General features: G+C 42.1%; 2 protein-coding genes across 2 annotated transcripts; both read right to left on the minus strand.

The window, feature by feature from the left end:
- Positions 1–9,579: 9,579 nt before the first annotated feature.
- Positions 9,580–12,665, minus strand: LOC121544335 (potassium voltage-gated channel subfamily F member 1-like). Its single transcript, XM_041854256.1, has one exon. The coding sequence runs from the start codon at positions 12,566–12,568 to the stop codon at positions 11,111–11,113; it is 1,458 nt and encodes a 485-aa protein (XP_041710190.1). The 5' UTR covers positions 12,569–12,665; the 3' UTR covers positions 9,580–11,110.
- Positions 12,666–16,127: 3,462 nt separating this feature from the next.
- On the minus strand, positions 16,128–25,339 carry LOC121544336 (V-type proton ATPase subunit C 1-A-like). Its single transcript, XM_041854257.1, has 8 exons — positions 25,271–25,339; positions 24,485–24,570; positions 19,622–19,716; positions 18,777–18,836; positions 18,597–18,653; positions 18,393–18,490; positions 18,172–18,310; positions 16,128–17,090 (listed from the first exon to the last, which is right to left on the minus strand). The coding sequence occupies exons 5-8, from the start codon at positions 18,630–18,632 to the stop codon at positions 16,992–16,994; spliced, it is 372 nt and encodes a 123-aa protein (XP_041710191.1). The 5' UTR covers positions 18,633–18,653; positions 18,777–18,836; positions 19,622–19,716; positions 24,485–24,570; positions 25,271–25,339; the 3' UTR covers positions 16,128–16,991.
- Between the last annotated feature and the right edge of the window lie 1,346 nt (positions 25,340–26,685).

The following is a 26,685-nucleotide window of genomic DNA, read 5'->3' on the forward strand; positions in this document are numbered from 1 at the left end:
CCCAGCCACGTTTCATCTTCAATGCCCTTGCTGATGGAAGGAGGTTTCACTCAAAATCTCACGATACATGGCCCCATTCATTCTTTCAGATTCAGTCTTCCCAGCCTGGTGCAGGTCTACAATTTTGTTTCTGGTGTCCTTTGACAGCTCTTTGGTCTTGGCCATAGTGGAGTTTGGAGTGTGACTGTTTGAGGTTGTGGACAGGTGTCTTTTATACTGATAACAAGTTCAAACAGGTGCCATTAATACAGGTAACGAGTGGAGGACAGAGGAGCCTCTTAAATAAGAAGTTACAGGTCTGTGTGAGCCAGAAATCTTGCTTGTTTGTAGGTGACCAAATACTTATTTTCCACCATAATTTGCAAATAAATTCATAAAAAATCCTACAATGTGATTTTCTGGAGAAAAAAAATCTAAATTTGTCTGTCATAGTTGACGTGTACCTATGATGCAAATTACAGGCCTCTCTCATCTTTTTAAGTGGGAGAACTTGCACAATTGGTGGCTGACTAAATACTTTTTTTCCCCACTGTATATACACATACACTACCATTCAAAAGAAATTGCTTTTCTTTCGAAAAAAATTACATTTCTAAGTGACCCCAAACTTTTGAACGGTAGTGTACATACATACATATAAATACATATATATACATATCCTTTAAAAATATATATTTCCCTTTATTACTTTCCAACCCCACCACCCCTTCCCTAATTGGGGTAAACTAGTGAAGAACAATGCTTAGGCCTCTACTTCCAGCTTATACATACTATATACATTTTATGGACACAGTCAATTTTACAATAATTCTATTTTGTTTGTTTTTACTCCTGAACTTCCTATACCCTCAACCTCTCCAATCATTTTCATGATGTCCATCCGGTTTGCTTCTATATGCCATATCTTTCTAACTATGCTCTTTCACAAAAGCACTCAACCTATATCCTATGTACTTATTATGGACACAGTATGCTTTACATTAGTTATCTTGTTGTTATCAGTTGTTGTTAGTTGTTATTAGTCCCATCCTTCAGCTCCATTCAACACCTCCCATCTATCTCTTAACACCATCCATATTGGATTTCTATTTGGCATATGTTTTTCAACTGTACTGTGATGTTTCACAAAAGTTCTGAACCCTTCTATTCTCATTGTTTCTACAGATTGTAAATTGAAAAAAAATTTTTTTTGCTAAAAGTATTATTATATTATTGATCGATTGACTATGACTTTTCAGTGCTATCTGCAGGGTTAGCTCCAGGTAAATATTGCAATCCTTCAGCCATTCCTGGACCTGTGACCAGAAACAAGCTACAAATGGACAGTACCAAAACAAATGATCTAATGATTCTGTCGCAGAAAAATCTGCAGAGCTGCGACGATTGTATCCCCCATATAAATAACATTCTATTGGTAGCAAGAATTTTGTATAATAATTAAAATTTTAAAATTCTAAGTTTTGAATCCGGCGTCGTTTTGCGTATCAGTTCATAAACACTGAGCCATTGAATCGGTACGTCAAAAAACTATTTTGCAATCTATATGGGAAGGCTGTCAATCCTATGGTCCTTAAATGAAACTGGTATACTTTTTTATTTATCATAATTTTCTTTAACCAATTATGTTCTTTAATGCAGGGCCGACAGACAAGTTCCTTACTTTTTCCCCCTTCCACTTTCCTCTTCCATTTTTGCGGTAATGCTGCAATTATTTGGTTGTAATTTTGGGTAGAGGAGACATTTCCTTATGTTTTTGTTAGCTGCATGTGCGACATAACTCCACCAGTCCTACCTATGATATCATTTACGAAGATTATACCTTTTTAAAACATTTTTTCAAAACATAATGTTTTTTATTTAATCAATTAGTATATTTGAGTTTAACCAAAATATTTCTTGCATTATTTATTCTGTTGTTTCTGGAGCATTAAATTGAAATTGCAACCAACATTCTATGGCTTGTTTTGAAATAGTGATATTTGGGAGATTATTTCCTTTTCAAATAACTGAAAGTGTGAGGTTGTAATCTGAATAAAGGGGAAAAGGCCATTCTTGAACATGGGGTGAGACAATCTGACTAATTTGCTAGAGAACCAGTTCGGATTTAAGTATAACTTTTGTATGACTGAAGCTTTTAGTGATAGGTCTAATGCTTTAATATTTAATAATTTCTGTCCTCCGAATTCATATTCATTATATAAATGGGCCCATTAAATTTTGTCTGGCTTGCCGTTCCAAATGAAATTGAATATTTATTTCTCATATAATTTAAAAACTGTTCGCAAGGCGTAGGCAAGACCATAAGCAAATAGGTAAACTGGGATAATACTAAAGAGTTAATCAGGGTGATTTTTCCCCAAATAGACAGGTATTTACCTTTCCATGGTAGCAAGATCTTATCTATTTTTGCTAACTTTCTATTAAAATGTATTGGAGTGAGATCATTTATTTCATTTGGGATATGTATTCCGAGTATATCCACATCACCATCAGACCATTGTATTGGTAAACTAAATGGTAATGTAAAAAAATTATTTTTTAGTGATCCAATACGTAATATAGCACATTTATCATAATTTGGTTGTAATCCAGAGAGGTTAGAAAATGTATCTAGATCCTCTATGAAGCTGTGGAGGGATTGAAGTTGTGGATTTAAAAGAAAACATGAATCATCAGCGTACAATGACACCTTTTGTTTTTAAGCCCTGGATTTCTAATCCCTTGATATTATTGTTGGATCTGATTTTAATAGCTAACATTTCGATGGCCATAATAAATAGATATGCCGATAGTGGACAACCTTGTTTTACTCCTCTTGACAGTTTAAAACTTTCTGAGAAATAGCTATTATTTACTATTTGACACTTAGGGTTACTATACATGACTTTAACCCATTTTATAAGAGATTCTCCAAAATTGAAATGCTCCAGGCATTTATATATGAACTCCAGTCGTACTTTATCAAATGCCTTTTCAAAGTCTGCTATGAATAGCAGGCCTGGTTTCCCAGATTTTTCATAGTGTTCTATTGTTTCCAATACTTGCATTATATTATCTCCAATGTATCGCCCATGTAAAAAACCTATCTGATTAGAATGAATAATGTCCGACAATACCTTTTTAATTCTATGCGCTATACATTGCTAGAATTTTTGCATCACAACACTGAAGTGTAAGGGGCCTCCAATTTTTAAATGGACTGGATCTTTATATTTCCCACTTGTATCCTGTTTCAGTAATAATGAAATCAGACCTTCTTGAGTGTCTGATAATCTACCATTTACATAGGAGTGGTTAAAACATGCTAATTATGGTCCTCTGAGTATATCAAAAAAGGTTTGGTATACCTCGACTGGTATGCCATCCAACCCTGGAGTTTTCCCAGACTTAAAGTCTGTAATTGCATCCAGAAGTTCCTCCTCTGTAATTTCCCCTTCACATGAGTCTTTCTGTATGGCTGTTAATTTTACATTATCAATAGAAAAAAAATCCCTACAATTAGCTTCAGTTAGAGGAGATGGAGGCGACTAAAATGAAAACATATGCTTAAAGTACTTTGCTTCCTCCTTCAAAATATAATTTGGTGAATCATGGGTATGAACCTCTATGTTACAGTTTTTATTGCTATCTATCTGTTCTGTTAGACCTTCTATTTCCTTTGTTAGTATGGACTCTTTTGACCTAAATCGCTTTTCTTTTGAGATGAGTACTGAATTGCATGGCCTCTAAAGGCACATTTAAAAGTGTCCCATACAATAAGGGGATTTGCTGTACCTATGTTATGTCGGAAAAAAATCAATTATATATTCCTCTGTCCTAGTTAAAAACAAGTTGTCATCCAATAGGCTTTGATTAAATTTCCAATATACTCACCCACGTAGAAATTCAGTAAGAGTAATGTATATGCCAATTATATGATGGTCCGACCGCATTCTGACCCCTATCAACACTTTTTAAACTTTTGGTGCCAACGAGAATGACATTAGAAAGAAGTCAAGACGACTAGCTTGATTGAGTCTCCGCCATGTATATCTCACTAGGTCAGGATATTTAAGCCTCCATATATCTACTAGTTCTAATGTATCCATGACATTGATGATTTCCTTAAGAGCATGAGGGTGATAGTTTGTAGTGTGATTTCCTTTACGGTCCATTGAGCTATTTAAAACAGTATTATAATCTCCCACCATAGTAATAGAGTCTTGTATTGCTTGCAGGGTTGATCATTTATTATATATATTGTCAAAGAAGTGTGGATCATCATTATGTGGTCCGTAAAGGTTAATGAGCCATGTCTGTTTATGGTCCAATAACATATTTAAAATCATCCATCTATATTGCGGATCTGTTTGGACAATTTGCACATTCGGATCGAAACTACTGTTAATTAAAATCATCACCCCTTTTAAGTTTCTTTGCCCATGGGGGAAGTTTATTTGCCCCCCAGTCCTTTTTCCACACAACTTCATCTAGAATTGTTGAATGAGTTTCCTGTAAACAATCGATATTATATTCCTTCTCTTTGAGCCATGTAAATATTGTTCTTCTTTTGTTATTATCTGCTAAGCCATTACAATTATAATTGGCTATACTTATTTCACCACTTACCATAATGAGATACAAGTTTCAAATCTATTTATTATAATATATGTTTGTAAATGTACCAATAAAAAAAGACCATAGTGATTGAGTGTCCATATAGCTGTACCATGATATTTGCATTGCTACTAAGTAACCCTCCAATTGTTCTCCACTATTTCCCCCGCTAAAGCCCCTCACCATCCCAAGTTGGGTTGTCATCCCAGTGATCGGCATACCACCCCCGTCCCCCCGGATCCCTAGGCCCCCCCGAGAGGCCAGAACCCATCTTTCGAAAACAGCACACATGCCACCCACAAAAGAGAATCAGGTCAACCGCCAAAAGCATTTCCAATGCTCTCACCTCAATATATATATATATAGCTATTAAAAATATATATCTATTCAAATATCTTGCATATCTTAATTTCCATCATTATCAATTAATATGTGTAATAATGTCGGCAGTTCATGCGAAGGATTGTTACCTATAACCCGGATTGCCATTGTATTACATTACATTTTTGTCAAGCAATTATTATTTTAGCAAACAATTATTGTGGTTCATCCTATATTCTCCCTAACATCCTTACCCCCTTGCAACAGATGTGGGATACACACACACACACACACACACACACGCACATACTCTAACACACTCAACCCCTTTCCTCCACAATCAACCATAAGCTCAGATGCTCAACGGTTGTTACATCCCAGAGCCCAACTCAAGAAAGGACCTAATTTACGAATGCATATACAGTTACAGCTGTTTGAGAAAGCATGCAAGATTGAGCAAAAATTGACAAAAAATGTAGATTTGATTAACCTATGTCAAGTCCCTCTTCCCCTGAGACACAAACACTCTGTGGAGTAACTACAATATTGTTGATCCATCCTCAGTTTTGTCCTATCACAGCCATTAAACTCTGTAACTGTTTTAAAGTCACCATTGGCCTCAAGCTGAAATCCCTGAGCGGCTTCCTTCCTCTCAGGCAACTGAGATAGGAATGACGCCTGTATCTTTGTAGTGTCTGGATGTATTGATACACCATGCAAAGTGTAATTAAATGATTATCACCCAGTAGCACTCACATCTGTAGCCATGAAATGCTTTGAAAGGCTGGTCATGGCTCACATCAACACCATCATCCCAGACACCCTGGACCCACTCCAATTCGCATACTGCCCCAACAGATCCACAGATGATGCGATCTCTATTGCACTCCACACTGCCCTTTCCCACCTGGACAAAAGAACACCTACGTGAGAATGTGGTTCATTGACTACAGCTCAGCGTTCAACACCATAGTGCCCTCCAAGCTCATCACTAAAAGAAGGACTGTGGGATTAAACACCTCCCTCTGCAATTTGATACTGGACTTTCTGACGGGCCGCCCCCAGGTGGTGACGATAGATAACAACACATCCTCCACGCTGACCCTCAATACGGGGGCCCCTCAGGGTTGCGTGCTTAACCCACCCCCTACCTACATGTACATAGTACTTCAATCAATCATCTAACCAAAGTTACATGTACAGTGCATCCGGAAAGTATTCAGACCCCTTTACTTTTTCCACATTTTGTTACATCACAGACTTAGTTCTAAAATTGATTAAATTGTTTTTTCCCCTAATCAATCTACACACAATACCCCATAATGACAAAGCAAAAACAGGTTTTAAGACATTTTTGCAAATGTATTACAAATAAAAAACTTTTACATAAGTATTCAGACACTTTACTCAGTACTTTGTTGAAGCACCTTTGGCAGCGATTACAGGTTCCAGTCTTCTTGGGTATGACGCTACAAGCTTGGCACACCTGTATTTGGGGAGTTTCTCCCATTTGTCTCTGCAGATCCTCTCAAGCTCTGTCAGGTTGGATGGGGAACGTCGCTGCACAGCTATTTTTAGGACTTTCCAGAGATGTTCGATTGGGTTCAAGTCTGGGCTCTGGCCGGGCCACTCAAGGACATTCAGAGACTAGTCCTGAAGCTACTCCTGCGTTGTCTTGGCTGTGTGCTTAGGGTTGTTGTCCAGTTGGAAGGTGAACGTTCACCTCAGTCTGAGGTCCTGAGCGCTCTGGAGCAGGTTTTCATCAAGGATCTCTCTGTACTTTGCTCCTTTAATCTTTCCCTCGATCATGACTAGTCTCCCAGTCCCTGCCACTGAAAAACATCCCCACAGCATGATGCTGCCACCACCATGTTTCACCATAGGGATGGTGCCAGGTTTCCTCCAAACGTGACGCTTAGCATTCAGGCCAAAGAGTTCAATCTTGGTTTCATCAGACCAGAGAATCTGGTTTCTGATGGTCAGTGTCCTTTAGGTACCTTTTGGCAAACTCCATGCGAGCTGTCGTGCCTTTTAATGAGTAGTAGATCCGTCTGGCCTGATTGGTGGAGTGCTGCAGAGATGGTTGTCCTTCTGGAAGGGTCTCCCATCTCCACAGAGGAACTGTGGAGCTCTTGGTCACCTCTTGGTGGTTCCAAACTTCTTCCATTTAAGAATGATGGAGGCCACTGTGTTCTTGGGGAACTTCATTGCTGCAGACATTTTTTGGTACCCTTCCCCAGATCTGTGCCTCAACACAATCCTGTCTCGGAGCTCTTCTGACAATTCCTTCGACCTCTTTGCTTGGTTTTTGCTCTGACATGCACTGTCAACTGTGGGGCCTTATATAGACAGGTGTGTGCCTTTCCAAATCATGTACAATCAATTGAATTTACCACAGGTGGACTCCAATTAAGTGGTAGAAACATCTCAAGGATGATCAATGGAAACAGGATGCACCTGAGCTCAATTTCGAGTCTCATAGCAAAGGGTATGAATACTTATGTAAATAAGTTATTTCTGTATTTTTTATTTTATAAATTAGCAAAATGTTCTACAAATCTGTTTTCACTTTGTCATTATGGGGTATTGTGTGTAGATTGATGAGAATTTTTATTTAATTAATCATTTTTAGAATAAGGCTGTAACGTAACAAAATGTGGAAAAAGTCAAGGGGTCTGAATACTTTCCGAATGCACTATCACCTCAATCAATCACCCCAATTACCTCGTACCCCTGTATACTTACTTGGTACCGGTCCTCCTTCTATATAGCCTGTATGTAGCCTCTTTATTGTTATTTTATTGTGTTATTTTATTGTGTTATTTTATTGTGTTACTATTTTCTTTTTATCTATTTGTTAATTTTCTTACTTTTTAACTGCATTGTTGGGAAAGGGCTCGTAACTAAGTAATTTCATGGTACAGTCTACACTTGTTGTATTCGGCACATGTGACAAAGAAAATGTGATTTGATTTGAATTAATAACTTCACCATGCTCAAAGGGATTTTTTTTTTTACTAATCTAGCAATAGGTGTCCTTCTTTGCGAGGCATTGGACAACCTCCCTGGTCTTTGTGGTTGAATCTGTGTTTGAAATTCACTGCTCGACTGAGGGACCTTACAGATAATTGTATGTGTGGGGTACAGAAATGAGGTAGTCACTCAAAACTCATGTTAGGCATTATTATTGCACACAGAGTGAGTCCATGCACCTTATTGTGTGGCTTGTTAAGCACATTTTTACTCCTGACTTATTTAGGCTTGCAATAACAAAGGGGTTCAATACTTATTGACCCAAGATATTTCAGCTTTAAATGTTTTATGAATTTGTAAAAATTTCGAAAAACATAATTCCACTTTGACATTATGAGGTATTGTGTTTAGGCCAGTGACACAACATCTCAATGTAGTCAATTTTTTATTCAGGCTGTACACAACAAAATGTGGAAAAAGTCAAGGGGCAAAATGTGGAAAAAGTCAAGGGGTGTGAATACTTTCTGAAGGCACAGTACAGCCATTTTTGTTTACGGAAATGGGAACAGGGGTTAGCAAAGTATGTTGTGACAGGGAATGTGTAGAGGCATTTATTAGTGAGCTTAAATCAGAGTCAGACAGACACCAACAGACGCACTGAGGAGGAGGCGGTAGTATATGGAGCTTGCATGACAGAAAATCAGAGAGAACAGTTATATAAACATCAATGTCATGATTTAGTGATTAGAAGTTGGGTATTTGAGACTATAGTGATTGTCATTTTTGGCCTATAAGACAAAATGTATCGTTTTATTCACATATCAATTCAGTGGCGCTTAGATGTCGTTGTGTCCTTGGTAAATACACTGAACAGAAATATAAATGCAACATGTAAAGTGGTGGTCCCATGTTTCATGAGCTGAAATAAAAGATCCCAGAAATGTTCCATATGCAAAAATAGCTTACTTCTCAGATTTTGTGCACAAATGTGTTAGTGAGCATTTCTCCATTGCCAAGATAATCCATCCACCTGACAAGTGTGGCATATCAAGAAGCTGATTAAACAGCATGATCATTACATAGGTGCACCTTGTGCTGGGGACAATAAAAGGCCACTCTAAAATGTGCAGTTTTGCCACACAACACAATGCCACAGATGTCTTAAGTTTTAAGGGAGTGTGCAATTGGCATGCTGACTGCAGGAATGTCTACCAGAGCTGTTGCCAGACAATTGAATGTTCATTTCTAATGGTAATAAGCCACCTCCAACTTAGTTTTAGAGAATTTGGCAGTACTTCCAACCGGCCTCACAACCGCATACCACGTGTATGGCGTCAGGTGGGCGATCGACGTATACAACAGCGTGTTCCAGTTCCCGCCAATATCCAGGAACTTCGCACAGCCATTGAAGAGGAATGGGACAACATTCCACAGGCCACAATCAACAGCCTGATCAACTCTGTGCAAAGGAGATATGTCACGCGTCATGAGGCAAATGGTGGTCCCACCAGATACTGACTGGTTTTCTTTTCCACGCCCCTACCTTTTTTGGGGGTATCTCTGACCAACAGATGCATATCTGTATTCCCAGTCATGTGAAATCCATAGATTAGGGCCTAATGAATGTATTTCAATTGACTGATTTCCTTATATGAACTGTAATTCAATAAAATATTTGAAATTGTTGCACGTTGCGTTTATATTTATGTTCACTATATATTTCATTAGCCTCGCAAACCGCCTGATCTTGCGAGCTTATATGAATGTTAATCAGTCTGGTAATTACGAGGCTAATATTTTATGTACCTCAGATAAAAAACGAAATTCCATTCTTTCCCCTGCAGGTCCAGAAGACAAGCCAATGCATAACATTTTTAAGTTGCATTGAGGATAAAAATGACCCATTAGGCTATCTGTGCGTAAAAGGTATGTGCACCGGTATAATAATTACAGGCATCCCCCTGTACAAAAATCAAAGAAATAGAAACAACACATTACGCTCAAGTGTGAGCACTGTATTTCATAATGACTTTCCTCAGCGGAATGGGAATGGGGTGGTTAAGCTCCACATTAGTATGCCTATGTCTCCAGATTTGGATACTCATAAGGCCCATTTCAATGTTTCACATTCAAACGCTTTATTCGTTGCTAATTGAATAAATACAATTACAATTCTCCTCGAAAAACTAAATTCAGAGGACAAACGTCCTCCATTCTTGTTGTTTTGCTGTAGACTGACTAGACCCACATATACATGGTAAAATCGCAAGAGTTAATTCAACTCCTATGGAGTGAAATGTAACACTATTTTGGGGTTTATATGGTCCCACCCCCATTTTGTGATAAAACTACTCTGGTCATGGTGTTGATATTTGGGGATTTAAAACAGCACTAAATGGAGTAAATGTCCAACTCTCAGAGAGTTGCTTAAATGTAACACCAATTGCCCTTTTACTATTTTCAGTGTCGTTTTGAATTAACAATCAACTCCAGCAGAGTACATTTCTCTTTCGGTTTACTTCCTTTGCATTATAAGGGTGTAAAAACGTATTTGAATATTTCTTAGTGTTTCACATTATGGTGGTTTGTAATGTGATATGCATTCTCAATTGGAATCCAACTTGCATGAAGATATCCAGCACTTTTACATCACCCACAATTTGCTTGTAGAATACCTGTCATAGTAGGGAAGAAAATACAATACATGGAGACTACCTACTACACCGTGTAAACTGGAATAACTATCTCACTAACGGTTACTATAAATCCAACCACTTACCAGTTGGATTAGTTCAGATAAATGTATGTTTCTTATCTTTGTGTAGCATAAGATCAAAAACAACCAATGTGCATGCAAAAACACAGATATTGAAACAAACTATTTTAAAAATCAACCTTTAACAGAGCAAGCTGGGAAATATGCCAATGAGGCCCCTCTCACATCCGTAGATAACTCCATATATTTAACTCCCTGTCTCTGGTTACTCTTAAGGGAGTTAAAAGTACTCTGTCCCAATCAACTCCAGTTATCAACACTAACTCCAGGGAGCATATCACTCTCTTGAGGATTAAGATAACTCCCAGTAGAGTCAATTTAATCCGAATTCTTTTTACACTGTGATTTCAACTATCCTTGATTTACTGTGTAGAGGCGAAGAAGCTACAGGAGGAAATTGAATTGAAACACATCACTATACAATAGGCCTATGTCTATGCCAAGTTAAAACGATTCTGTTTCCGAGCAATACTTTTTCGATTTCAAAGTCCTGGTCGATTCCTCAATAAGTGGTATACAATTATCACTACGCGAGGTGCGCATAGAGCTCTCCAACGCACCCAATGCGCCAGACTTGCGAGTGGCCTTCACCAGTGAGTCCTCGCTAGACTGCAACTCCATGAGCTCCATCTCGTGCTTGGCCGCGGTCTCGAGCAATCTCTGCTTGTTGTAAAAAATAACGAAGTTGTTGATAATAGGGTGAATGGGCAACGCGATGGCTATCACCCCACACAGGAAGCTGATGGCTGCGTTGCACTTGCCGAGCGTGGTTTTGGGGTAAATGTCTCCATAGCCTACGGTCGTCATGGTGATAATAGCCCACCAGAAGGACTGTGGGATGCTACTGAATAGGGTCTCCGGGTGGCTTTGCTCCAGGGTGTAGCCCAGTGCTGAGAACACGAATATCCCTATGCCCATGTACATAAGGAGCAGCCCCAGCTCTTTGAAACTCCTCTTCAGCGCATAGGTGAGAGTCTGTAGCCCGGAGGAGTGGCGCGCCAGTTTGAAGATGCGGGCGATACGCATGATGCGAAGCGCCTGGACCGCTTGCTGGACCTTGGCCAGATCCATCATGGCCGTACCTAGGTAAGTAAGGGTCAGCACCACGTAAAAGGGCATGATAGCCATGAAGTCTATTATGTTCATAAAGGATAGGGAAAAGTGCAGTTTATTTGGGGAGGACATAAAACGCAGCAGATATTCTACGGTGAACCAGCCTATGCAGGCTGTCTCGATGGCCTCCAGCGTTGGGTGTTCCACAAGGTCCCCCTCTTCGTCCTCCATTTGGACTTCTGGAATGGTCCCCACGCACATCACCAAGGATGACACAAGGACGAAGAGGAAAGATGCGATGGCGATAACGCGCGCAGGCAATGAGGACTCCGGTTTCTCCATGAGTTTCCAAAGGAACTTTTGGCACCGCGCTGAGCGGTTAACAGAAGGGACCCCATCTAGATCATCCAAGATAAGCTTCACTTTGTTGGCAATCTCAGCCAGCTCTTCCTCTTTTTCAGTCAGGTCACTTTTACAGCACTCGTCCAAATAGCTTTGGTCAATTTTCCAGAATTCCATCTCTTTAATGAAACAAATGGGACAGATACCTCGTTTGATGTGAATCTCACCGAAGTAATACACGTCAATTATACATCTGAAAGCGTCAGGATCCCGGTCAAAATAAAACTCCCTTTTACCCGGGTCGTAGTCATCACAAAGTGAGTAGATAATGTCGTAATTCAGAGTTGAGCAGTTGATAAGTTCTGCAAGTCGACTCTCCGGGTAGCGGTTAAGCACATCCCCGTATAAAACTAGCCTCACCCCGCCAATGTTCACGGCTATCTCGGCTTCATCCCTCGTGTCCAAGCTGTTGCAGTTCTTATATCGGGGTTTGGGTATAGTCCACATCTTTCCTGCTGTCGTATGCTATTTTCGGCGTCGAAAATGTCGAAATGCAATAAACAGACTTATGTTTCATGTGCATGAACAGTTTAAAGTGCAGGTAGCCAATAAAGTAGACTAATTTTAAAAAGGAGGAAAGCCATTGCGCAAAACCCCGGTCTGCGCTCTCCCAAATCCAAAGCGGCAATTAAGTAATCTCTCTCTCTCTCTCTCTCTCTCTCTCTCTCTCTCTCTCTCTCTCTCTCTCTCTCTCTCTCTCTCTCTCTCTCTCTCTCTCTCTCTCTCACACACACACACACACTCACACTCACACTCACACTCACACACACACTGCTGCTGCGGCTCTGAGCTCTGTGGGCGGATATTCTCTGTGGGCGGATATCACTCTGCTTGAAGTTTTGAATTTACCAAACCGGCTTGGGCAATTAACACAATTATTGCATATGGTTGAAGTGAGGTGATATGATGTGAGTGCAGTGGCGACCCGTCATTCAAACCTGTTAAGGTTTTTTTGTGTGCCTGTTTTGCATGCTATTTTGGCATTAATAGGTGTCACATTTCAGTTTACAAACAATGTAAAAAATAAATAATAATTGAGTTACTAAAGCCGCATAGAAACATGGTCTCTTTTTTGCTTTCTTGAGTAAGGCAGCTCCAAAATGCAGGTATTTCAGCCTAGCTCAGTGCTTTCTGTGGTGGTGGGGCAGCCAGCGTAAAATACGGAGCGTAGGGGTTAGTAATGTTCTCTAGTTGCGCTGTGATTGGCTCAGTGTTCTGTCACTCATGGGGACACTATGTCACCGCAAAATCTACAGGGAGAGCTCGAAAATTCAAGCCATAGAGTTACATTAGAAGTGTCCATCCAAGAAGGCTCAAGGTCATTGGCCACAGATAAAATCATTTCAAATCACGTTATATCTACCATAGCTTTGATTGGACTGATCATGTCAATATCATAATTTCAACATCTTAGCTAGCAAGCTAGAAGTCATCATCCTGATTCAAGTCGACAATCTACTGGCAAATCATTTTCAATCCTTGTCATATGAAGAGAAATTATGAAGAGAAATTATAGATAAAACGTATCGGTGCTCATCGGCCATTGGACATAAACATTACACAACAAGTTGGAAAACGCAAATTCAACAATGAGTGGTTTGGAAGGAATAGGTGGCTAACTGCAAGCATTGCAAAGCAATCACTGGCCTGCTATTCAGTGGGGTGAGGGTGTGGTCCAAGTCTGGGTTTAAGGGTCTATTTTCCAAGCTTAAAATGATAAACATTCAACTTTGGCCATGCTGTCAATCCAGCATGACTTCTGCCGCGTTCAAAATAACTGGAAATTCGGAACTGGGAAATCTCAGACTTCAGTGAGTTCAAGACAACTGGGAACTCAGAAAAAAATTAGCTCCGACTGGGAAAATAGGTTTTCAACAGCAATCCAACTCAGAATTCCAAGTCAGGAACTTGGGCCTCTTTTTAGAGCTCCGACATGAAGATCACTGACGTCATGATTCAACCTTGTTTTTTTCAGAGTTCCCAGTTGTCTTGAAAGCACCATAAATCCAGATAATGCCAGACTTTGATGACAAAGTTTGATGACAAAATGTCCCCACAAAGGACCGCCGCGCCACCTTCCTGTTCAAGTGAGCACAGCACAACAAGGTGAGTCAAAAAAATTATTGTATGTTGCTGCATAAATTATGTAATATGCCAGGGAGATATGTATACTGTAGCTAAGAAAGTAATACTAAGTGTATGTTGTGTAGTAAGCTGTTAGTAGCCAATGTGACTCACCCTAATAATTTGGTCCCTTTTCCCCTCATAACTTAGCCTATTGTTCTGACTTGGTGGTGCACATATAGCACATAGCCTGTTTTAGAGAAATGTCATTATTGTATATTTTAAGAGCATTCATTGTCTGCTTATATGCCCCCTTTATTTATCTTACAGTTCTGACTTGGTGTACAGAGAATACTGTAAGAACGGCCCATGTTCTGAATTCTGTCATTTCAAAAGTGCTGAACAAATAGTTATATTGACTACGTCCATCCTAGCTTGCTCATTTATGTCTTAATTGAAATTACGGATTGCCTCTTATCTGCTGGTCGTCCCCTTATGCCATCTCAATTGTCAATAGAAACCAAATTTGTTAAAGCAAGTCAGCCATATCAGCTATGTTTTTATAAAAGTCAGTAAATGAGGCTGAATGAACTGTTTTGCTGCCAGACAAGGCTCCGCTGATAGCCAGGTGTAGCAGTGGTAAGGTGTTGGGACTGCTGTTGGGACTCTGCTGTTGAGACAGCTTTATGTAGGCCCTAACAGTTTGTGGGCACTGTTTGTCACCGTTATAGTGCAATTAATGTATTGTTTAGTGTTGTGTTTTGTAGTGGCTTTGCTGGCATGCATAAAAATGTTTTGGGGGGTTTGCCCTACCAAGATTTACATGCTAAAATCGCTACTGTGTGAGTGGGAATTGATGCAGAACTTGTTGGTGAGCGTATGGCACACTACAATACATATCTGTCTTGACAACAGATAGAAGAAAAAAGACATCTGGGAAATTAATACGAAGTTATTGTCAGGGGTAATGTCAAAGCGTTACCATTAAATGACATCAGTATCTGCTGTTGCCCTTTTGATAACTTTGGACAGCCGCGCAATTACGCACGTCTCCAGAAAATGGAGATATGACACTCTCTGCTGACAACAAATACAATTGCACAATTCGAGATGCTCGGACATACTGTAAGATTCCAGTCCAGAGGGTCAGATTAAATGTATGGTGATAGGTTCAGGACCTGAGCACGAGATATCTCATCTTTCCACAACTGACAAAGGGCATTTTCCTATATAGCCCCCCCCCCACACACACACACACGCACACACACACACACACACACACACACACACACACACACACACACACACACACACACACACACACACACACACACACACACACACACACACACACGTGTGCTACACTTCAGGTAACTGCCCAAATAAAGGAAACACCAACATAAAGTGTCTAAATAGGGCATTGGGCCACCATGAGCCAGAACAGTTTCAATGCACCTTGGCATAGATTCTACAAGTGTCTGGCACTCTATTGGAGGGATGTGACAACATTCTTCCACGAATGGTGTGTTAGTGATGGCAATGCTCCAGAATCTCCCATAAGTTTTCAATTGGGTCGAGATCTGGTGACTGAGACGGCCATGGCATCATGCTCATCAAACCATTCAGTGACCATTTGTGCCCTGTGGATGGGGGCATTGTTATCCTATGGGGGCATAGCCATGGTAGCCAAAATAATGGCAAAGAATTATGGCCTGCCCAGCATTTTTATTTATGACCCTAAGCATGATGGGATTTTAGCTGCTTAATTAACTGGAACCACAGCTGTGTGCAAGCACCAGCTTTCAATATACTCTGTGTCCCTCATTTAAGCCTACTCATGTTTCCATTATTTTGTTAGTTACCTGTACATGTTCAGCATGAACAATTATAGATGACACAAGGACATCACAGCTACCATACAAAAACTTTTATTGCAGTCACAAAGGGTAGAAATGTGACATTACTGTGATAGTTTCTGTGAGGGAAAAAGATCAGTATCACAACATCACTGATCCACAGTCATGTATCAGCAATAAGTAATAATCACATCCTTAATTGATATACACACAAGATAATTGGTGTCATGAGGATTTAGCTTCATACCAATCCTCTCAGATCGAGTCCAGAAGTGGGTGGATTTCGGATTGGACGCAAGAAATAGAACTGTTGCTGTTGACTTGGTAGCTTAGTCCACACTTTTAGGGTGAACATGGATGTATTTTCTGTTGTATATCATTGGTCCCGACCTTCAATATATTGTGTATACATTCATATGGTCACATAATACCATGTAGGCCAAGTGGGGCCAAATCAAGGATCAGCAATACATAGATTTTCTTTGGTCTGTAGATCATGTCTAGAAATGCATTCTCAACATCTGAAAAAGGTTGCTTGCTTGTAGTCATTGAAGATCATCAAAGCTGAAGAAGTGTATCTGAAATTTTAATTCCTGGCTACCTTGATATTATTCATATCTATGTCTTTAAAAAATCTTTGCTAGAATCAACCACTTATTTAATGGGTTTTGGTATTTTTACAGGCTTTATTCTAGTCCACGGGGAGTTCAGGATGCGTTGACAACCCAAACCCAAACCAATCCCTCCTTCCTAACCCTAGAGCCTTTTGACTTCCCTTCATCCAACTGAAAGGACTAGATATGTATTAGCAATATGATAATCTCTCAATCCTAACCCTCTGGTGGCAGGGTAGAGGCTCACCATATTGTTAATACTTATTTAGGCTTTGAAGTCAACAGGGACCTAGGGAAATGGTTAATTTGGGATTGGGGCCCACTCCTCATTGGCTACTAGCTAGGATCCAGAAGCGTGACACTGATCTGGACACAGATGTAGAAGTAGTAGTCCTGCGGAGACACAGCGCTCAATCCTGGCACGTCAAGGGCCACCTGGCAGACAGAGGGAGACAGAGAGCAGAATATCTCAACAGTTACCCGCAGTGATTGGAGGGACAATCCACTTCATTGATCAAAATTATAAACGCAACATGTAAAGTGTTGGTCCCATGTTTCATGAGCTGAAATAAAAGACCCCCGAAATTTTCCACATGCACCTTGTGCTGGGGATAATAAAAGGTTGAGTTTTCTCACAGGAAGCGTGCAATTAGCATGCTGACTGCAGGAATGTCCACCAGAGCTTTTGCCAGAGAATTGAATGTTAATTTCTCTACCAAAAGCCGCCTCCAACGTTGTTTTAGAGAATTTGGCAGTACGTCCAACCGGCCTCACAACCGCAGACCACGTGTAACCACGCCAGCCCAGAGTGCCCCATGGTGGCAGTGGGGTTATGGTATGGGCAGGCATAAGTTACGGACAACAAACACAATTGCATTTTATCGATGGCAATTTGAATGCACAGAGATACCGTGACGAGATCCTGAGGCCCATTGTCGTGCCATTCATCTGCCGCCATCACCTCATGTTTCTGCATGATAATGCACGGCCCCATGTCGCAAGGATCTGTACACAATTCCTGGAAGCTGAAAATGTCCCAGTTCTTCCATGGCCTTCATACCTACTAGACATGTCACCCATTGAGCATGTTTGGGATGCTCTGGATAGACGTGTACGACACCGTGTTCCAGTTCCTGCCAATATCCAGCAACTTCACACAGCCATTGAAGAGGAGTGGGAGAACATTCCACAGGCCACAATCAACAGCCCGATCAACTCTATGCAAAGGAGGAGATGTCACACCAGATACTGACTGGTTTTCTCATCCACACCCCTACCTTTTTTGTTAAGGTATCTGTGACCAACAGATGCATATCTTTATTCCCAGTCGTGTGAAATCCATAAATTAGGGCCTAATTAATGTATTTCAATTGACTGATTTCCTTATATGAACTGTAACTCAGTAAAATCATTGAAATTGTTGCATGTTGCGTTTATATTTTTGTTCAGTGTATATATCTATGGGAGAGACAATCCCATAAAACACCTAAAGTTGAACAAAGGAAATTACTCTCACTTCAGGCTTGCTGGAGATCATGGCAGAAGCTGTAGGGTCCAAGTGTCCAAACAGAGAACTCAGCTGCTCCCTCAATTTCTTTGTACGCTTCTTATCTGGCTGCAGCAGCAATGCCTGAAAACTCACCGGCAGCCCATACCTGACCAAGTACAGACTAACTAGTAACTGTATGGTTATCATATGACATCAATTGAATTTGACAATAAATGTATTTGACTGACCTGAGAACAGATTCCACAAACACCTCCAGGACTTTCAGGTGGATCCAGGCCACAAACACTTCACTGAAGTTCACCTTGAGCCAACGCACAAAGGTTCCCTTCGGAGAAGACACACACATACGTATACACACAAACTCATACTCTACATATGCATCCACAAGTTACTTATAATCCACCTACATACACTCAAAATGCTTCACTTACATACTGCTCCTTCTTGTCCACAAGAAGACGGCTCATCTCCCGCTTCTGAAGCTCCACCTGATCGAAACAAAATTCTCGTATCGTGAACCTGTTGCCATGACCACATTAGATCAAATTAGTTATTTACTTCTTGTTGTTCAGAAAAGTATCAAGTGATGTCCTAAGTTGCTGCTGAATTACCTGTCCTTCTTGAAAAGGGTAACAGTGAAAATGGCTTCCTCGCCCTCCTCATAGACCTTCCTGTAGACACACATCGCTAAGTTATGTCAACATCACAACAACATTGCATCAGGTAAGAGATTTGGGCACATATTGAGTTTTACTTTGATAAAACCCACTTTATATAGTCATCACACTACATACCAAATGTATTGTAACAACATCTTATTTTGTTTATTATTAAACCAGATGGTATGATGTGATCATACAATTAGAAATTATAGGATCTCTATGGATTTGATTGCCTTTTTAATAAAAAGGCCATTGTACACCACTGCATGATCCTTACATTAAGACTTGAGGTCAGTGTCTGTCTGGCTCACAAATGAAAGGGATTAACAGACACAATTAGAGCCAATGAGAGCAGTACTGGCAATAGAGTTGAGCTGTGGTCAGACTCACTCTTCTTTTCTGCTGGTAACATTATACCTGCGGTTAGTCTGACCTTCAGACACAGAGAGAGAGAGAGAGACTCTGTGCTACTTGTTTGCCCAGCTCTGCCTGAACTCAAACACATGTACCAGATGGGGTATCTTGCCTTACATTGCTTCTAACCTGAATGTACTAGAAAAAATAGATCTATTATCAGGAATATATTTTGAGTAGTACTAGTACCACAGCCAGTTCACGCACGAATGCACGCTCACACACACACACACACACACACACACACACACACACACACACACACACACACACACACACACACACACACACACACACACACACACACACACAGTCATTTGAATGTAAGAATGAATTAATACATAATGTATACAGTATGTATAAAACAAGTAGAGGGATACCTTGGCTATGATGTCTGCCAGGCTCTTAAAAGGCAGTGCAGTGGAGTACTTGGCTCTGTCCCACTGGAACTTTGTCACATAACTGACCAGATCCACTGTTGAGATGCACAGACAACATGTCACAGGCAATCAATTTCACAGTGACACAAAACAAAAGGGCTCCATACAAAACAGAGCTCAGCAAACAGGGACATGCTGAGACACACACACACAGAATCACAGATGGACGTATACACACACACAAAGACAAACACAGATGTATACTGTGATGTCACGAGAGGCTGTGTCCTGGAGGGACGTTACATCCCCCTGAGGTGGCTGCAAACCCAGACAGCTATGGCTCCATCTGCTGGTATGGTCGGGAACTCCACCCCTCTATGGCCAATCTTCCCACGCAGCTGAAACAAATGAGGGGCTGATGGGCTGGAGTTGTTTTGGAAGGGAAGAGACACGGTCTGTAGGGTGGGCTCGGGGAAGAAGAGAATTGTGTTATAATTTCGTTAGTTGCCGAAGACCTTTAATAAAAATCCTTGTTTTGGTTGAACCTGGACTCCTTGCACTACTTGGGCAACCCCGCTGGAAGCGGTATCAGCCTCTCGTGGCATCACAGATGGTGGAGAATACAGGCACGCTCAAGCGGTAATAGTGCATGTCAGAGGAGGATACCGAAGGTTTGATCACCCAGTTTTCCAAGCTGGCCGTAGGCTCCCCGCCGACTGAAATGGAGGACATATTGAAAGCCCTTGTTGCTGGCCAGCAAGCCCAGATGCAAACAAACGTGGCTCTCTTGGAGGAGCAAAAGAAAGCCAACCTTCTGAAGGCAGAGGAATTGCAGTTGCAGAGACAGAGGGTGGTCCAAAATACCCGCCCAATAAAGGCAAGTGACTTTTATATCTAAGATGGGAGCTACCGATGACATTGAGGCATACCTGCATGCATTTGAGGCCACGGCCACTAGGGAAGCCTGGCCCAAGCAACAGTGGGTTGGTCTGTTAGCCCCCCTTTCTAACCGGGGAAGCGCTGAATGCTGTCCGGGGACCTGGGCCCTGACCAGGTTACTGACTATGATGCCCTGAAGTCTGAGATCCTCAGCAGATATGGACTCACAAAATTTGGTATGGCCCAGCGCTTTCACAGTTGGACCTTCCAACCAGACCAACCTCCTCGGGCGCAGATGCATGAACTTGTCCGAATCGCAAGGAAATGGCTGGATCCGCAGAGGAATACAGCAGCGGCGGTGGTGGAGGCCGTTGTGGTGGATCGTTACCTACGCGCCCTGCCTTGTGAGGCAAAACGGTTCATCAGTCAACAGGCCTTGACCACGGCTGATCTGACCGTGGAAGCTGTGGAAAAGTACCAGGCCACAGCGGAGATGCTGAATGCTTCCCGAAAAAGACCCCAGGAGTGCGGCCCCACCACAAATGGGAAGGACCCGTCCAAAGGACCCCAAGGTCTCGAACCCAGCCACGTCAGGACTTATCCCGGCTCCAGGGGGAGCCAGAAACCAGGCGGGTCCAAGAAGAGTACACCAGGAGGGGGAAACTCGACAGTGTTACCGGTGTGGGGAGATGGGACATATCTCCTGGCAGTGTGGGAAACCAGCCGATGAACCTATGCCCACTGCGGAGTCCTCCAGCTCAGCACCCACACACCGGGTTGCCTCGCTCTTGGGAGTCGTAGATGGCGGCCCAGATCGACCCCCCACCTGCCCGGTAACTGTGAATCACCATGATGTGGAGGCCTTACTGGATTCTGGTAGCCGGGCCACCCTGGTGCGTAGGGATTTGGTGGGCCCAACGTGTCTGACCCCGGGGAAAGTCCTCCCAGTTTCCCTGTGTCCATGGGGACACCAGAGAATACCCCATTACTGAACTTACAATGACCAGCACACGGGGAACCATACACACGACGGCGGGGGTGGTTGATTCCCTCCCCGTCCCTGTCCTAATTGGACGAGACTGCCCAGCCTTTTACCCACTCTGGAGAGAGTCTCAGGAGAGGATAACCCGAGTACCTCGGAAACGGAGAGGCAAGACTCATCCTGGGAAGGCTCCGGTGCAATCCTCCGAGTTACTCACTCCCCGCCCGGGCTCTGATAGGGATGGCAGGTGCCCAGACCGACACAGAGACGGAGCTACAGAATCTGGACAAAGAACTGTCTGGTCTGAAGGGGACCGCTGAGAGGTATCGTTTGTTAAAGCAACAGTTAGACATGAAGACAGAAGAGTTAGATATCCTCCAGGCTAAACTCCAACAGAGCTCCTTCCCTAAGCAACAGGAGGAGCTGGAGAGGCTGCGCAGGACCATCGAGAGTGTGAGGAGACCCTGCGCAGTAGTAAGGAGGTCCAGAAGAAGGCAGAGGAGAAGTACAAGGTGTTGGAGAACAAGATGAAGAATGCGGAGGCAGAGAGAGAGAAGGAACTGAAAGCTGCTCAACAGAAGCTAAACTCTGCTAAAACCAAGGCTGATGCGTTCAGTAAGAAACTCAAGGAGAGAGACAACAGGAGGCGGAGTCCCTGGTCCTAGAGTTGGAGGAGTTGAAGAGAGAGCAGTCTGGCAAGCACCACGGCAATGCGGACGCCCTCTCCCGGCGTGATGCCTTCTTCGCTGCCTTTACCCAGACGAGGACGTCGGTCCCGAGGAGGGGATGTGTGATGTCACGAGAGGCTGTGTCCTGGAGGGACGTTACATCCCCCTGAGGTGGCTGCAAACCCAGACAGCTATGGCTCCATCTGCTGGTATGGTCGGGAACTCCACCCCTCTATGGCCAATCTTCCCACGCAGCTGAAACAAATGAGGGGCTGATGGGCTGGAGTTGTTTTGGAAGGGAAGAGACACGGTCTGTAGGGTGGGCTCGGGGAAGAAGAGAATTGTGTTATAATTTCGTTAGTTGCCGAAGACCTTTAATAAAAATCCTTGTTTTGGTTGAACCTGGACTCCTTGCACTACTTGGGCAACCCCGCTGGAAGCGGTAGCCTCTCGTGGCATCACAATACACAACACAACTACACTGAACAAAAATATAAACACAACAAGTAAAATGTTGGCCCCATGTTTCATGAGCTGAAATAAAAGATCCCCATAAGTTTCCATATGCACAAAAAGCTTATTTCTCTAAAATGTTGGGCACAAATTTGTTTACATCCCTGTTAGTGAGCATTTCTCCTTTGCCAAGATAATCCATCCATCTGACAGGTGTGGCATATCAAGAAGCTGATTAAACAGCATGATCATTACACAGGTGCACCTTGTGCTGGGGACAATAAAAGGCCACTCTAAAATGTGTAGTTTTGTCACACAACACAATGCCACAGATGTCTCCAGTTTTGAGGGATCGTGCAATTGGCATGCTGACTCCAGGAATGTCCACCAGAGCTGTTGCCAGAGAATTTTATGTTCATTTCTCGACCAAAAGCCGCCTCCAACGTCATTTTAGAAGATCTGGCAGTACGTCCAACTGACCTCACAACCGCAGACCACGTGTATGGCGCTCTATGGGCGAACGGTTTGCTGATGTCAACGTTGTGAATTGAGAGCCCCATGGTGGTGGTGGGGTTATGGTATGGGCAGGCATAAGCTATGGACAACGAACACAATTGCATTTTATTGATGGCAATTTGAATGCACAGAAATACCGTTACGAGATCCTGAGGCCCATTGTGAGGCTCATTTCTTTTAAGGTATCTGTGACCAAAAGATGCATATCTGTATTCCCTGTCATGTGGAATCCATAGATTAGGGCCGAATGAATTTATTTCAATCGACTGATTTCTTCATAAGAACTGTAACTCTTTGAAATTGTTGCATGTTGCGTTTATATTTTTGTTCAGTATACATGTGCATGAGAGTAAAGACTAAATTAAGAAAACTATCCAAAACACACCACTCAAACCAACCAAACTCTGCATCAGCATTACAATCCTACAATCCTGCAAGCGAAGCAGATAAAATCCCAAACACAAGCCAAAATACCCAGCAAGGTCTTGAAGTAGGCTTTCGAGGGTGACTGGGAGACTTTATGATGAGTCTTGGGGTCTGATGAGGGGAGACGTGGTGGGGAGATGAGGGCAGAACGATGAGCATACTACTACTAGTCTCTTAGCTGTAGAACGTCAGCTGTCAGAACTTTCTTAGATCAGAAACCTTTAGGTAATGGTCATGGTAATAACTAATGGTAATAACTGCATAATAACTAGTAGCACCAACATAGAAGCAAACAAAGGGAACAAAAAAAAACATAACAACTAATTCTACAGAGTACAAAAAAGTACCAAGAGACAATGTTGTATTAACAATGACCTAGTGAGGTGGAAACATAGTTTGCTACTGTAACAAACATGGGTGTGTTCATTTGCAAATTGCTCCTTATTGCAAACACAACATAAATGTACCCAGATCTGAAGTGAACAAGCAGGTTGGAGCAGGGTGGTGTGTGTGTGTACATTTTTTAAATGTTAGTCATTTAGCAGACGCTCTTATCCAGAGCGACTTATTTATTAGGGTTAAGTGCCTTGCTCAAGGGCACATCGACAGATTTTTCACCTAGTCGGCTCGGTGGATTGACCCAGCAACCTTTTGGTTACTGGCCTAATGCTCTTAACCACTAGGCTACCTGCCGGCTACATGTGTGTGTGCATGTGTGTGTGTATGTGCGTGTGTGTGTGTAAAAGTGTATGTGTGTGTGCGTGCGTGCACGAGCACGTGTGTATGTGTAGTGTGTATGCGCATGTACGTGCACACGCACTTCTGTGCTGTTTGATCAGCGTCTTGCTACAGGTGCTTACTATACTATACTGTTTGACTCCGGTCCCCCAGGCCCTCATGCCCTATACCCAGGGTAGGGTAACTGTCACTGGGACTCACCGCCGTTAGCCAGGGCATTCTCCACCACTTTATCACTGGCCTGCTCCATCACCTCCGCCATGCACTGAGCTGTCCTCTGCATTACTCTGGAGAACATGGAGGTGACAAGCCACTTATCATGACAGGAAATAAACATCACCAGAGCCTTATGACTTAACAAATTGTTATATTTGTATATCACAAGGAAGATGAAGAGCTCTACAAACAAAACTTTATACAAGTACCAATTTCCCAAGAGCACTTTATAGGTAGGGGATGTGCTTAGCACTTGTAATAAGAGACTACAGTTTCCTAAAAGTAAACTCAGACTTCCGGGGCTCATAAGAGCAAAGCCCTTCCCAATATCCTTATAATCAGTACCAATGCATGACTTGGACTGAAATAGGTTCCGGTTCTCATTTTGGGTGCCGGTACTGTTTGTATTTAGGTGCAGGAGCTCTACAATACTTTTGAGCAAATATTCTATAAGAGGAACAGGAGCTCAAGCAGCAGAAAAGTTGAGGTGCCGGTACACAGCTTCGGTGAGCTCCTGCCGAAGTCAAGCACTGATCAGTACACTAAACTATTAAGGAACTTCTAACTAACAACTTCAGCCTGCCCAGCTCATATTCAAGCCAATGGAAAAGCAGGAAACAAAATGTCAGCATCATCCAAGCATAAATTAATAATGAAAGAAGAACTTAAAGAGGTATACAGTTAGTAGAGTAAATTACTACTAGCCTATAACATAGTGAGGAAGCACACAGGCACAAAACACACCAACATGACCCTGAAAGTGTCTTGTACCTCTCAGCTTGAGTGTCCAGTTTGGAGAGGTCATCTGACACACCCAGGAGGATGTCCAATGTTCCAACCTAGGAGATTAGAAGTGGAAATGTTACAATCATAATACTTGAAGTGTAAACGTATAACAGGTGACTGGCAGGCTGCAATTACATTGTAACATCTCACTTAGCCTCAAAACAAGGAGCAGGTTTCAGTTAGCTTTTTCCCCCAATTGAAACTTAGGACAGGCTAGTAGACCTTATCGATCAAGTTGAGTGAAAGAGGTCAAATGGAAAACATTCTGAAAGACTCCAAACCATCACTTGAAGAGTGAAATATGAGCCCACCACTTCACCAGGGAAGGCAACTGAACACCTTTGTCCTGTAAATATACAATACTCTGAATCTGACCATTGCTGACCTGAACAGTTATCACAGATGTATTGCGTAGTATAGTGACTGTGAGGTGGAAATACTTGTCCAACTTGTCCAACTGTGGTCTCATTCAACTTTAATTTCTAGTGGATCGCAGTGTTGTCATTCATTACCATAGAGCTGCTGTGTTGTCAGATGTGAATTGCTACTGTACAAAGAAATGCGGAAGTTATGTCATGCTTGGAAGGTCGATGAAGGCGGTACAATCCAAGTCAAGTGGCCTTGTTCATCTATTTGAGCCTCTTGGTAGCTATGCGGCACAAATCCTAACCTTCAATTCTGGGATGGAAAACTTGAAGCTGGAGGCAAGTTTGGTTTTGGCTACAGAATGCTTGAGTTTCTCCAGAGACTGTGAGCTGGTCCTGTCCAGAGGAACAGATATCAACCAGAAGTCTGTCATGACTTGTGCACCCTGGTGCCACCTCTCTCTGCCTTACATGTGGGGTCCCCTAATCTCCAAAAACCTAGAAAATAAAACAGTAATTTATTATGTGGACCCCACTCCATATAATATAGGCTATATAGGACAATGCAGCTTTATAACACACCATAGAATAGTGCAATTTATTAAATAAATTTGAACATGTAGCTACTGCACATGGTTTTGTCATCATGGCCATTAATAAAATAATGAGGAACCATACACTTTAGCCTAACAGGCCAGCTCAAGTGGATTTTCCGTGGAACATTCTTTAATTCTGCCACTTAGCCCCTACTTCAGTCTCTGTTTTCTTCCCTATATTGTTATCATTGAGTCCATCGCCATAATGATAGTTTGACAAAAGCTAATAATTGACATGTCAATAGGTGTTCTACATCAGAAAATAAACACATTTGACAGCTAAGGTTACTGTAAAAATACAAATCCGTTTACCGTTAGCTTTGAGCGCCCATCCCCTATTCCAAGCTACGCTCACAGCGTTCAGACGTTGGTGGCTTGGGGAGAGGGAATTTTACAGCTTCCCGCGCCGAACCTCTGGGCGAAGACAGGACAGCCATTC

The sequence above is a fragment of the Coregonus clupeaformis genome, chromosome 29 (assembly GCF_020615455.1).
Source record: "Coregonus clupeaformis isolate EN_2021a chromosome 29, ASM2061545v1, whole genome shotgun sequence".
Classification (NCBI taxonomy): domain Eukaryota; kingdom Metazoa; phylum Chordata; class Actinopteri; order Salmoniformes; family Salmonidae; genus Coregonus; species Coregonus clupeaformis.

Excerpts from the sequence above, each read along its gene's own strand:
- LOC121544335 (XM_041854256.1), bottom strand. The coding sequence starts at position 12,568 with ATGTGGACTATACCCAAACCCCGATATAAGAACTGCAACAGCTTGGAC.
- LOC121544336 (XM_041854257.1), bottom strand. The coding sequence starts at position 18,632 with ATGAGCCGTCTTCTTGTGGACAAGAAGGAGCAGTAT. Across the intron at positions 18,491-18,596 it reads TGGACAAGAAGGAGCAGTAT|GGAACCTTTGTGCGTTGGCT; the intron begins GTAAGTGAAGCA and ends TCTTCTCCGAAG. Across the intron at positions 17,091-18,171 it reads TGATCTCCAGCAAGCCTGAA|GTGGCCCTTGACGTGCCAGG; the intron begins GTGAGAGTAATT and ends TCTGTCTGCCAG.